At 58.6% G+C, this 13,848-nt stretch overlaps 1 protein-coding gene across 1 annotated transcript; it reads right to left on the bottom strand.

Annotated features, from left to right (window-relative positions):
• Nucleotides 1-249: 249 nt before the first annotated feature.
• On the bottom strand, nt 250-11,133 carry GDF6 (growth differentiation factor 6). Its single transcript, XM_054167246.1, has 2 exons — nt 10,747-11,133; nt 250-1,251 (listed from the first exon to the last, which is right to left on the bottom strand). Exons 1-2 carry the CDS (start codon nt 11,066-11,068, stop codon nt 389-391), a joined length of 1,185 nt encoding a protein of 394 aa, XP_054023221.1. The 5' UTR covers nt 11,069-11,133; the 3' UTR covers nt 250-388.
• Nucleotides 11,134-13,848: the final 2,715 nt, after the last annotated feature.

Raw genomic sequence — 13,848 nt, 5'->3', positions numbered from 1 at the left:
TAATCTCGCAGGAATGTGAAAGAGGGCAGAAATGCAACAGCCCTCTTTAGAGCAAATTCCGTAGAGGGATCCGTTTGCTCCCTCTCCCCCCACCCCGCACCGGACGGCCCCTTTTGTACTCGGTAAATTGCCCTCACCTTCGGAGGGCGGAGGACAGATCGCCAGGTAAACCCCGGAGCTGGCAGGGAAGACGGGAAGGGACCCGGCGGGCCGCCTGCCTGCTCGCCCTTCCCCGCCACGGAGCGTCACGGAGCGGAGGCGCCAAGGCCGCCGCCACACGCCGCCCGCCGCCCCCCAGACAAGCGCCGGGCGGGCGCGGGACGCCCCGCTCGCCGCCGGCATCTCCGCCAGACGCAGCCCCGGCTGCCGCCGAGGGGCGTTCCGTCCGCTACCTGCAGCCGCAGGACTCCACCACCATGTCCTCGTACTGCTTGTACACCACGTTGTTGCCCGCGTCGATGTAGAGGATGCTGATTGGAGTCAATTTGGTGGGGACGCAGCAGCTGGGCGGCGTGGAGCCGGGGTCCATGGAGTTCATGAGGGTCTGGATGATGGCGTGGTTCGTGGGCTCCAGGTGGGAGCGCAGCGGAAAGTCGCAGACCCCTTCGCAGTGGTGGGCCTCGTACTCTAGCGGAGCGATAATCCAGTCGTCCCAGCCCAGCTCCTTGAAGTTGACGTGCAGCGGCTTCTTGCTGCAGCGCAGGCGGGACTTCTTGCCGTGCCGCTTGCCGTGCCGGCTGGCGAAGGCGGTGCGCCGCTGGCGCCGGGCCGGCGGGTGGCGGGCAGCGGGCGGCGGCGGCGCGCCGAGCTCTGCGCGCAGCTCCCCGAGCAGGCTCCGCCGCCGGGCGCGGGTGAAGACCACCAGCAGCGCCCGCTCCTGCGGCGGCCTCGCCCGGCGCCCGAAGCCCAGGCCCCGCAGGTCCAGCCAGCGCGGCGGCCCGCGGCCCGCCGAGGCGCGCAGCTCCAGGCACAGGCGCTTCCAGGGCCGTGGCTCCCGCAGGCTCTGCCGCACGTCGAAGACCTCCCAGCCGGCGGTCGGGGCCGCCCGCGGGTCCAGGGCGCGGGAGTCCAGCGGACGCTGCGAGAGGCAGGAGAAGAGTTGCATGTGCAGCGGGACGACAGGCGGCGGGTGGCCGCGGGGGGCCCGGCGGAACAGCCGCAGCTCGGCCCCCACCAGCTCCTCCGTCTCCGAGAGGGTCGAGACATCGAACACGTACTGCTGCCGCCTCAGGGGAGCGGGCGGGAGATCGTCTGCCAGATAAAAAAAATAATCACGGTCAGTCTCGCACAAGGGGATCTGCCGAGAGGCCCCCGGGGAGGGGAAGGGCGGGCAGGGCCGCTCCTGCCCCCGCCTCACCCCCGCCCCCAGCTGGGGCCGTCCCCGGGCTGGGACTAGGGGGCTCCATCGGGAGCCGGTACTGAGCTGGGACCGAGAGAGGGCGGGGAGAAGGCATAGCCCAAAACTACCACTGGGAAGAGGAAAGGGAAAGGGGGAAAGGAGAGAAAGGGAAAAGGGAAAGGGAAAGGGAAAGGGAAAGGGAAAGGGAAAGGGAAAGGGAAAGGGAAAGGGAAAGGGAAAGGGAAAGGGAAAGGGAAAAGGAAAGGGAAATGGAGGAAGAAAGAAGGAAAATGTACCGAAGAACGCACAGGAGACTTCTCTTCCGCACCAGGGGCAAGCCCCACGGCACTCTCTTCTGCCCATGAACACTGCCTTCAGTGTGGGACTGGCAGCGTTCATGTGCATTATGCACACATACGGACATCTACACGTACATGTTCTCCTCCAGGAGAAAAACCTGGACTTCTTTTTTGACACATCGGTGTACGAAGTGCAGCACAGAAAGCAAACCAGATTCCCCTGAGCTGCTTTCCAATAAAATGTTTACAACCCAGCAAATATAAAAATTCCCAAAGCCCCAGGGTTTCCCCAGAAGCTAGTAAAGCTTGTGCGGATTTGAGCAGTAAAAATGTCACTGGAGCCTCTGTTCAGCAGCCCCTCGCCGCTTTTCCCTTGCCCGCTCCAGGGATGGAAGTCTAAGGGAATATACATCCCCTGTTATTTATTGATAACAAAGGTCATCGGCATGTTTCACCACTTCGGCTCTACCTGAGGGGGAACCTTCTGAGGGGCAGGAAGGACAACGGGATGATTTATGCAACCCAAAACCTTCAGATGCCTCCACGGTAATACAGAAATCAGTGCAGGCTGACACGCAATTAAGAAGCGCCGATAAGCGTACCCAAAAGTCGCCCAGTGCTGTGGCGTGTTCCCCCAGATGCGAGGAGGGACATGAAGAGTGGACAAAGTAGTCCACCCTGGGGCACAGAAGTCCGCTCTGGGACAGGGGAGCCCTCGGTGGAGCTGGCGGACAGCCGAGCGCATCCCTCCTGCTCCGCGGGGAGCCGTGCAACTGGGTGCCCGCTGGGGACACCTGCCCCGCTCCCGGGCAGGGGGCTGCGCATCCCGCTCGGGAGCGCCCAGGGAGAGTCGTCAGAAAATCACAGAGTGAAAAACGTTGTCACAGTCTCAGGTGACGACAACATCGGTCGGCTGAAAAAAATAATATTGAAATCCAGAGGGAGTTGCCTGCAGGCACTGGGCAGTCTCGACAGCGCTGCAAGGACGGGGCAGGATTTGGCTGGTGGGTTTGGGGTGTTTTTCCTTGTGGCTGGGGGCTGAGGTGTGCCTGGTTGGCCGGTGGAGGGTCTGGCAGCTAGGGGAGAGCTCCGGGGACATCCAAGGGGGGCCCGGATGAGACTTGGACCTTCAGACAGAAGGGGTTGTGCATCCCTCGGACAAGAACGCGCGGGTCCCCTTGCTCGTCTTTGGCTTTCCAAGCGCCCAGCAGCCGTCAGGTGCCCTTGAGTCCGGCAGGTCACGGACGGCTCTCCTGGCCCCGCCGAGCTGCCTCCCACCTTACTTCAACGGCTCCAGCGACTGTTGCGGAAACCAGATCCAGATCAGCGCCTGCCCCTGCCCTCGGTTTTAGTGTGTGGGCAGAGCCAGGCCTGGACACAGCTCCGCTCTCTGCCTGGTAAAGTGGGGGTGGGGCTGTGTTGCTTGGTTTCAAGGGCAGATGCTGGGCCTGTTTGGTACTCCCTGGCGCAACGGGGCGGAGGTGAGGAGAGCGCTCCCTCCAGCCCCGCTGTCTCTTCGGAGCAGACACCACCTCTCCTCCTCCCCGTCCTACTCCGGGACAGTGTCTTCGTTTAGGGGACCCTCGCATCCCTGCCGGGCTGCAAGAGAAAGGTAGCACTGCCCCGTTTTCGGGGAAAAAGAGGACAGCCCTTTCCTGAGGGATGAGGAGACACAGAGGTGACGAGCAGGCGGCTGCGGCGCGGGGAATCTGTCCCTTCAGGGTGACATTCACGGGTGTGTTAGACGGGAGCGGCTGAATTTCCCGCGGGTCCTCGCTGCTGAAAGCAGACCCCCTGCCATGCAGGGGGGGAGCCAGCGCCGGTCCTGCGGGTGTCAGAGGCTTGCTCAGGGAGCGCGCTTTAGGCGCACGCAGCAGCACGCTTTGAAGCTTCAGCTTGACGGAGGTTGAACGCCTTGCACGGCGGCTCCGGCTGGCTCGGTGGCATGGCAGGCTGGAGACACGGACGAATGGCAGAGAAACGTGCTTCCGGGCAAAGGGGGCTGCGAGCCGGGTTTAAGCAGCACCGACTGCGCTGGAGAACTCCCGCTGCTTCACGCAGCTGCCGGCTCCTGCTCCTCTCCCCGAAAGGGGCAGGGCTGCTGGTTGTTTCGAATAAGCAGCTCTGAATCCGATCAGATAAACGCTTTTTATTCACGCTTGTAACCTAATAATTCCAGATGAATACATAATCCTAAACCAGTACTGGCTCGCTCCCAGCGCAGTCCAGAGGGTGGGAAAAGCAGCGGAGGGCGGGGAGGTTAAACGGTACCTCCGGAACCGCCACAAACCGGGGAGAGAGGGGTCTGGTTTGGGGACCTTTTGTTCCAGCAAAGCTGCTGCCTTCCCAGCACACAAAGAGCGGCAGAAGCGAAGGCGTGGGGACACCCTGGCTGCCCCTCTGCCTCCGTGTGAGGAGCACACGGGGGCTGAGTCTTGTCCTTTTCAGTTTTCCTTTAAAAGCGAAGAGAGGCTGGGGTCAGCTGCGGGGGATTCTAACGGCCAGCTTTAGATTTGCCTTTTTGTCAGGCCAGCTGAGGCTGTCATTCCCCTTATCCCCGGTACCGAAATAGTTGGAGAGAGAAGCAAAGTCATCCCACATCCACAATGGATGTGGATGGGAAAATCCACGCTGCAGGAAATGCACCAGAGAGGTGTGTCTGCATTTGTAACTTGAACTTAGGTGAATGTTAGTTACGCAGTGAGTATTAGTTTTATTTCGACTTCCCGTTTTTTTTTCGTTTGGGTTTTTTTTTCTCTCGGGTGAAGCTAAAATACTGGGAGCGGGAACGAGGATGAGGGGGGGAAAAAAACGGTAGATCTATCTTAATTTAAGCCTGTGTCAGCGGTAAGGGGGCGAGAGGTGTGCTCTTCCCAAAGCGCCGGCACAGCCGCCGTGCCCGGTGCTCCTGCGTGACAGGCTAAGTTGGGCCGGGCCCCCGGCCTCCGCCTCCCGGCTTTTCTCCGCTTTGAGGTGGCGGAGGCTTTATCACCTTCGAGGTTAAATGAGTAGCTAGGTTGGGACACTTCCTTTAACTCCCTCCCCTCTCTCGCCTCCCGGGTTCGCTTTCTCGCCCGGCAGCCTGGGGTGCCTCTGAGGCGAGCCGGGGGTTAACGAAGGCTACACAGAGTTTCCCTTTTCATGGCAGATCAGGTACTGGGCTCCCGGCCAATTCATCAGGGCTCAGATCTTAACTTTACATCACTGCAAATTATACCCAAACCACATTCAAGAAAAAATTTCCCATTCCCGAATTCTCTTTCAAGCCGTATTTAAACTCGCAAACCAAAAGCACATTTGCAGTTTAAAGACCCTTTGCAGGCGCTCGCTCAGCAATAATCTGGAAATTAAAACATACAACCCCCCCCCCCCCAATCGCGAGGGGCTGCCCACAGGTTGTCTGCAGAGTCGCAAGGCTGACAGGTATTTTTTTTTTTTTCGGAGCATAACCCGAGCTGTGGAAACAAGGAGCTGACTCCATGTGTGGCATTTCTCCGGGTTTCAATCCCGCGTTTCCCAGCGCCTGCCTCGCCGTGGTTTTTTATTACACCAGCTGATGAGTTTTAAATGTTTCGTTAACTTCACTGTCCAGAAACCGGGAAAGACCACACCTTCCTCCGACGAATTCTCAATCCAGCCAGAACCCTAGCGAGATTATAGAGGACTGTTTCGGGGTTGCTTTTCGGTTGTTGGTTGGTTTGGGGGTTTTGTTAGTTGTTTCCTTCCCACCCATAACCCCCGGAGCAAGAATTCACCTGGCTGCGATAGACCTTTGATCACTACCTTGCCGTAACTGCTGCGGGAAGGCTGCCTGCCCTCACCCCGTTCCCCAGCTCGCCGCTGACGCCGGCCGCTTGCCGCCTTCTGCCGCTGCCTCTCAGGTTCCCACGAGCGCCGCTCGGCCCTCGGGACCACCGCCACACCCGCGGGACATCCCGCGGGGCTCCGGGCCCCTCATCCGTCAGCACTGCCGCAGGAGATGCGCCGAGGCGGAGAGGGGCTTTCGGAGGTGGGGGTGGTTTCTACCTGCTGTAACAGCCATTATCCAGTTCCCCTTCCCTTTCCCCGTTTGCGGCAGTTTCGCTACCCGAAATACTTAGGTCGAGGAGAAAGCTGTTCTTCCAAAATTACTCTTTTTGAGAAAATGGGAATTAATATCCCCAGCGCTCGGAACTAAAACACGGAGCGAGGGGACGCTTTGAAGGATATTTCTGAGCGGTACGTGTGGGAGCGTCGGGATATGGCAACGCAACATACAGATCTGGCTACAACTAGCAAGGACTGTAATGTCCCCTTTCGCTCGTAAACCAGACCAGGCACAGCAGGACTCCCAGCCTCAGTTCCAGCCTACCCCGAACTCGCAGAGAAAGTAGCATTTCTCCCATCAGCTGCTTTTCTTCTGCAAGACTACGAAGCGAGGAGGAAGAGGAGGATGGCGAAACACTCCGCTGCCGTGACCACCGCCGGGCTAGTCCCGGGCTGCACTGAGTTGTTTCTCCGCGGCCCTCTCGACCCTCGGGTTGGGGCCAGCCTAGGCTGTGGCATGGTATCGCCCTGCGAGAGGCAGGAATTGAACAGCTCCCGGACTCAACGCTCCGTCCTACGGTCCTCAAACCCACCCTTCCCACTTCCTCCTCACCCCTCCCCACCCCCCCAAAACCAACAAATAAAAATAAGAATTAACCGCGGCCGCTTAGCGAGGCCCACGAGGGGGCTTCTGGATTTAAAAACTGAAAATAAATATTCAGGATCGGGTCCGAAACGAGCCACCAGAATGGCTTATTAGGCTTTAACTGCTCCTTCCCATTAGCTGAGGGGATCCGCGGACGCGCACCGCCCCGCCGAGCAGCCGCGGGGCCGCTCTCTCCGACCACCCTCCCTCTGCGCAGACCCCCGCGCCTTCGCTGAAGAAAACAAAACTAAATAAGTAAGAATCCCCTCCCCCGTTTTTCAGCGGTGAGAAACACGCGGCCGCGGGCCCTGAGGGGACGCACCGCTGCTCGCTCCGCCCGCGCCCCAGCCCCTCTCCGCTCCCTCCCGCAGCCCCCACAGCGCGGGGTTGGGGGGGAACAACAAACCCCTGCATGTCCCGCAGGCACGGGCAGAACGGAGGCAGAGCTTGCTCCCCGGCCGCCGCCGCCGCCCCCCGTACAGTCGGTTCCGCGGGCGCGGAGGCCCCTCCGCCGTGCCGGGCCGTGCCGGGCCGTGCCGCTCCGTTCCTTCCCCGGGCGCACGGCAGGGATGAGGAGCGGCTGCTCGCTGCCGCACTCCGGCCGTCTGGTCTGCATTAGTGCTTTTATAAGGGGCTCAAACAAATCGAATACAAGGTCACCAAATAATTAACAGTTGTGAATTCCCTCCTTGCCCATTAAAATACTTCCCTGCTTATATTTAATTTTCCCTCTGCCAACGACAACACTGCCTGGGCAAAGGCGCTGCACGGATTACACTATATCGCAGCTTTCGGTCCACCCAGAAACCCGCTGTTTTGCATAAACATGTTGCGCTAGATGAACTTCAAGTGGGATTTACGCTCTTTTCTTCTGCCACATGCACAGCCAGGCCATTTCCAGTTTCTGCGCACGGGATCCTCCTTTAGTCCTGCCCCTGCTCCTCACCCTCTCACGACCCTTATGGCAAAGAGCAAAATAACCACGGTGGGACCCCTGCCCATCCGAATCCGCTGCCTCTCAAGTGGAACACGAAACTGCACAAAGGAAACGGGGAGGGGAAAAGGAGACGGTCTCGACTCATTTCGGTTTCCCCATCCCTTAGGCTCGTAGCTCAGCATTCCGTAAGCGAGAGCCCGGCCACGGCACGGCGGCTGCCGGCAGCCCTGTGGATACAGAAGGGAAAGGCGAAGCGAGGCCACAGCAGCATGTCCCTGTAGCATTCCCTTCCCACGGCAGAATCCTTTAAAAATCGAGCTCCCTCGCACCCCAGCTATATATATATATTTATTTATTTTCAGTTTGTTCCGAGCCATGCCACGTTTCTTGCTAGTTTGGGTTTCCTTGTTTATAGCTCCCTCCCGCTCCCTCTCCCTCTCTCTTGTTTTTTTTTTTCTTTTTCTTGTTTTTTTTTTTCCCTCCCCCTGCCTGGTGGAGTCCTTGCAGCTCCTAATTGTCCTGCCTTACTGTGGAGCTCCAATGCTGGGGGTCCTGAGGCCAGCGAGAGCACCATCTGCGTTTTAATGAGTTACTTCATGTGCCAACAGTAATTTTCCTACATTCAGCTAAGTCCTGTCTGATCTTGCGACCGTAACAGGGGGGAGAGAGTGGGGGGCGGGAGGGGGTGGAGAAGGGGAAATCGCAAACCTTTTCCTCCTTTCTGCGCTCCTTTTTTCTACTGATGGGGGGCGGGAGGGGCGGGGGGGAGAATAAAAATATGTATATACATGTAATGCAGTACTGTAGCTTCGAGCTAGCCTGAAAAAGATCTTATTAGCTTCAAGAGGAAAGGAAAGAAACAAGAGGCGAAGAGGTTGGTGGTGATCGCGCCGAAGCGCTCTGCCCCAGTCAGCTGCGGAGGGTGGCGGAGCGGGCGGGCTGCGGGGCTGCGGAGGGCGGCCAGGGGCTGCTGCGGCCATGAGCTGGCAGCAGAGCTACCTTTCCTGCGAGGCGCTTTCACGGACACGCAGGACAGCAGCCCTTGCCGTGCAGGAAGGGTAGTTCTTGGCAGGAGTAAAAGCTGCTTCGTGCTCCTCCCTGGGCAGCTGTCTCCTCGAAATACGCCGATGAAGGATGCCGTGTGGGCAGGAGGGGCGGCCACCGTTGTCTTCCCCGGAGATGTCGCTTAGGTAAAGAGCAGCCCTTCTAATTGGGTCAATTTTGGGCGGCTATATTGTCTGCAAATGAGTTGACAGAAACTCCCCACCACCCTCCCCTTCCCCGCTTTCCCTGAGCAAATACTGTTCATCATCAGCACAACTCCAGCTCGCCAATTAACTGGGCTAGGAGCCCACGGGGAGGTGGGCAGTAAAATAGCTACCACTTCAGAGGAACGGAAGCTCTCTTGAAGTTTTTTGGTGATGTGCCATTGGCTGGTCAGCTTCATTATGGGAGACTAGACAATATTTGATATGTTATGACATGAACACTCAATTAGATCACTGAGTTGAAATACTCCAATCAGTGGCTTGATGCTAAGCAACCCTCAGAAGGTCCAGCAGAAGGTCACAGCCTGTGACACATCAAATCAAAATCAATGGGGAAAAGTGATGCTTGTCCTTAATCAAACCAGGACTTCTGTTAGCAAATCACTTCCCCCGGAGGAGAATCTCCCATGCAGCGAGATGAGCTAAATTTGTTGAATTAACTGTCTTTCTTCTGGTTATCAAGAATAAGATGATCTTGAGCGCGGCTTTATTTCCCCGCGGCTTTCACAATTCGCACCCCGTTTCCTCTCCGGCGGGGGAAGCGGCCAGCTCGTTTCTGAAGACTGAACTTTCGAAACCGTGTTTCTAGAAAGCGAGTCCTCTTCCCCCTCTTCCCCTCCCGCCCCCCCCGCTTTTAACAGCGACGAAGGAAAAAAGCCCCCTTAAAGGGAAGGCGGAAAGTAAAACCCTCCGTCCCCTCTATCCTCGGAAACGACCGGGTTCTTCTTGCCCGGGGGTACACCCACCGAAGGCGCTTCCACCCTCCCGAGGCCAGAGGGGCGCGACGGGTACCGGGGCGGGAGGGGAAGAGCCACGCCGAGCCGAGCTCCTTCCGCGGGGGAGGACCCCCTGAGACGGGGGTCGTCACGATAGGGAAAGGGGCTGAGCCATGGGTTCCCCGGGGGAGGAGAGGCTGCCGACTCGGGGCGTGGGGGGCGAGGGGGAGGCGGCGGAGGTGGTTGATTTGGGTTCGATTTGGTTTGGGGAGGCAGAAGCTCCTGTGAGTCTGAGCGGTTTTCCCAGCGCTCGAACGGCTGAGACGCGGGGGGGTTCCGGAGTGCTTCCCCAGCTCCCGGAACGCTGCTGCCAACCGCTGGCAGGTACACGAGCAGGGTCCCCGGGGGGCGCGGACGGAGGGGAAGGTCTTCAAACAGGGATGGGGAGGAGAGGAGGAAAGAATGCACAACCTTCATTAAGAACCTGTTAATTAGTCTGTCCTTAATGACTCACAAAACAGGGTAATAAAAAATAAAACCGAAAAGGGTGTTTTGAGGGAACGGAAATTTTCCTCTGCGTCTCCGAGAAACCTCCACAAGCTGTCCCGGCTGCGAGCGATAGAACAAACGAGAGAAAAGCAATGCAGGCTCCCGGCCGGAACTGCAGGTCGTGGAGAGGTACCGGGAGCCCCGCGGCACCGGTGCTGCCCGAGGAGAGGAGGGCAAGGCCTGCCATCCAGTTGCCTCCGAACCCCGGTTCCCGCCCGTCCTCTCCCTCCTCCTCACTCCCACCACGGGGCAGCCGAGTGCCCGGGGAAGCGGCTCCTGCTGCCGACTCGCTCCGGGATGGGTGAGGACCAGCCCCGCACGCACTAGGCTTAAAGGACTCGGGTTGCGTCCCCGAAACAGACGGCGGGTCCCAGCCGCTCCCCGATGAGCCCCGGGGCCAGGAGTCACCTAGGCTTCGAGCCGCCTCCCAGCCACGGCGCTTCCGAACGGGGCTGGTGCTCTTCCAGGTAACCCAGATAAAGCACGCACCGAGAGCAGCTGCAGGCAGCAAATGTTTGCCTTCGGTCAGTATGAACTTTCTATTTGCCTTGGAGCCGCCGCGATAAGGGCGATCCTTTCCCCGGCTGAGGGAAACAAACCAAAGAGAGGTTTGCGTTTGGGTGGGTTTTTTTTCTGTTGTGGTTTAAGGTTGCGTTTACACCCAAAGTGCTCCTGAGGCGTGTTTCCCACCACCCCATGACGGTTCGGGGGCGAACACGCGTGTTTCCCGCAGGCAGCCGCAGTCCGGGCGTAGCGCCGCGGGACGCTTTGCTCTCGGATAAAACAACGCGATCCTCAATTTACCTAGAGATCCACTTTTCTGCAATACCGAATACTGAAAGACCGCCGGTGACCGGCGCAGCCTGTCCCCATCTCCCAGCGCCAGGCTCCGGGAAACGGCAGCCGCTGGAAGGGGCGCCCGCCGACCCGCAGGCCAGTGAGGGGCGCGGGTGGGGTATAACTTACCTCGTCCCCTGTCTACAAAGCTAGTGATGGTGTTGGCGGATTTGGACGACTGAAAAAAGCTGGCGTTGATGCCCAGTTTCTCCGCGATAGAGTAAGTCCTGAACAGAGACAGCATGTACTCGTGGGGTTCCGCTCGTGGGAGCGCCCGGCCCACGGCGTGTCCCCCTTGCCGCGGGCGGTTCTCCCGTGGGGACCGCGGCAGCCTGCGGCCCCGTCCGCCCTTGGAGGAGGCGGCGGGTAGGGAAGCCGGGAGGCAGCAAGGTAAATCCCAGAGGAGGCTGGCAAGCAAGGCGGCGGAGAGCAGGGCCCGGCGTGCATTCATAGCGAGAGGCGGCCGTGAGGAGGGAGAGGAGGGCGGCCCGACGTGCGGCTCCGGCGGCCCACGGAGCGGCGCGGGGACTGCGCGGCGGCGTGGCGCGGAGCGGGGACTGCACCCGGGCGGGCTCGGCCCGGAGTAGCCCGCCCCGCCCCGTGGGTACCGCCCCGCCGCGGACCGCCCCGTGGGGGCACCCAGCCCGCCCCCGCGGGGCGGTCCCGCCGTCGGGTGCTCGGGGGACCCTTGGCTCCCTCCTCGCTGTCGACGCCACGCGGGACGTGGACACGATGGCCAGAGAGAGACGCTGTGGGTCTTCCTGGCAGCCTTTGGGTACCACTTCCCACCAAGCCACCTTCGGGGCTTCTCATGAACCTGCCAACCCTTTGGTGCTCTCACGTGCTGTGGTTGCAGGTGTGAGCAGACTCATGGGATGCTAATGATTGTGCCCAGGGCTCTTCCTCTTCCCAGGGCCCCGTGCCCAAGAGCCTGGCACAGCGCAGGGCTCTTTCACAAAGGAGAACATGGTCAAAAGCAGGTTCTCACTTTAGCGTGAGCTGGGGCCCAGCTAATGAGCAGCCCTGAGGCAGGCCTTGCCACCATCCGAGGGGGAAAGGAAAGCACAGGAATGAAGAACCACAGACCATTCTTCTCTCAAAGTGTGCACAGCTACCAAGAGGAGACCAGCCCAAAAGGAGCACAGTGCCAGGCTGGGGTCTGGGAAAATGCAGTGCTGGACAGCACTGTCAAAACAAACAGAGCAGGCTGGGTGGTCAGGAAAGCCTCCTCAAAGTGGGGCAGCACAGATCTTCCTTGTCCTGGTCATGCAGAAGCAGGATTCAGCCATCCCTTTTTGACTGGCTTTTCAGAGGTGCATCCTCCAGTGTAAGACTGGTGTCAGCTCCCCAAATGGTTTCACCCAGCCACCAAAGTAGGGTTCACAGCCAAGGACAAAGCACGGTAATGAGATTGTGTTGCCTTACCTGTCCTGTTCCCTCATTGCTTCTTTCTCATCTCCCGTCTGAACCATGACACTGCAGCCACTGGCAGCCACAAGCCAGCCTCCTTTATTTCCCCACACTGCTTTTGTTTTCCCCTGTGCTGAGCTTCCCCCATTTTGTGTCCTAATCTCCCATTTTCCACTTATTCCTACCTCTCCTACCTGCTCTAGGTCTGCCACTTGGGGATTTCCCACACTGAATCTAACATCTCTGCACTTCATCAACAGCTGTTCTTCATGGGCCATGTGGTTGTACACTGGACTTTCTGGTCTTCCCCCTTCCCCCACCATTTTCCACCAAGAGAGGGCAACTCATGCCTGGGCTTCAGGCACTGCTCCCAGTGCAGTACACATCAGTAGGGCAAGCAGACTCAGATGGGGCACAGGAAGCACACATCCAGCCTGTTAGGTCCTGGTTTTCTTGTAGGGAGCTGAGTCCCACCATGCTCCCCAGCACTTGGGGAGAGATGCTAGGGGAGGTGAAGAGAGTGATAGAGGACATTCAAAGCAATTGAGGGATTCAGGTTCCAAGTGCCCCAGGCTGCATGTCCACTAGAGAAGAAGGTATCTCCAAAGTGCTGCCCTGCAGTCTTCCATACATGGCTTAGTGAGCTCCACAGTGTGATTTTGGCCCATGCCAGCTACCACTTTGCCAGCCGGTGCCCAGGCCTGTTGCAAATTGTGGCTCATGCCAGAGGCTGTCCCTAGACAGCCATTTGGATGTGGGACACACCATATAGCTGGTATTAGAGAGTGAGGCCTGTCATTGCCTTGGCTTCCCTTCAGCAGGGCAGATGCACTGCGAGGTGCTGGCAGATGAGCTGTGAGGAAGCAGGGCTACAAAAGAGTATCAGTGACAGCGCAGAAATGAGGCAAGTGTTCTGCAAAACCAATTCCCACATCTCTCTGGCCTGGTTTCTTCACCCTCTTTTATTTACTGTGCTTTCACTCCTCCTGCCTAGCCCCTGACTTCACAGACACCCTCCTGACCGTTCCTCTCTCTTTTCATCATCTGTTTTCTGCTTTGGGACCTCCCCCCCGCCTCCTGGCCCTTCGGCTTCGCGTTTCTGATGCCTCGCTTTTGTTAGTTCTGCTCTTCTTTGCTGCTCCCATCTTTCTGCTCTGTGCTTAGCATTTTGGCTACTTTTTCTTGCCATGACCCAGTTCCTTCCGGAGCCTTATCATCACTTTTTTGTTTCCTTCTGCTTCTTTTGTGCCCTCTTCACTTATTCCACGCTCCCGCCTGCTATCTCAAATCAGCTGCCCAGCTCCAGTTTCTTCTCCTCCAACTTCTGCCCAACCCTAGTCCCTCAGGCTCTTTCTTTTCTCTCCTGCTGCATTTCATTGTCCTATTTTCCTCTTCTGATATTGTTTCCACTTCCCACATCCCCTCCTTGTGGTTCCCAGTGCTGCTGCTGCACGGCTGCCCTTTCCCACTCCCACCCCGCTGGTTTCCAGGGTCCCCTTGCTGGTCCCGGAGTGTCTGTTCCCTTCCTGCCTTTGTCTCTCGATCTGTCTCTCCTCTTCCCTCTTTGTTCTCAGCTTTTTCCTCCCTTGGCCTCCTCCTCTCCCAAGGGAAGGTGGTTTCATACTAATGCAAAGCCGCAAGGGTCGGGTGGTCTCGAAAACAGCTTCCATCAGCCTGACTTCATTTCTACCTGCTGCTTTTGGGTGTTTTAACACATTCTCTAAAGCTGACCGGGATGGCTGCTTTCCACCCTCGCTTCTTTTATCGAGGGCCTGACTGGAAGCCCTCTGCAGCCAACGAGGGTCTTTCCCCCGGCTCCAG

This window comes from Dryobates pubescens, chromosome 14, assembly GCF_014839835.1.
Source record: "Dryobates pubescens isolate bDryPub1 chromosome 14, bDryPub1.pri, whole genome shotgun sequence".
NCBI lineage: Eukaryota > Metazoa > Chordata > Aves > Piciformes > Picidae > Dryobates > Dryobates pubescens.
This window is presented reverse-complemented; position numbering and strand designations above follow the sequence as displayed.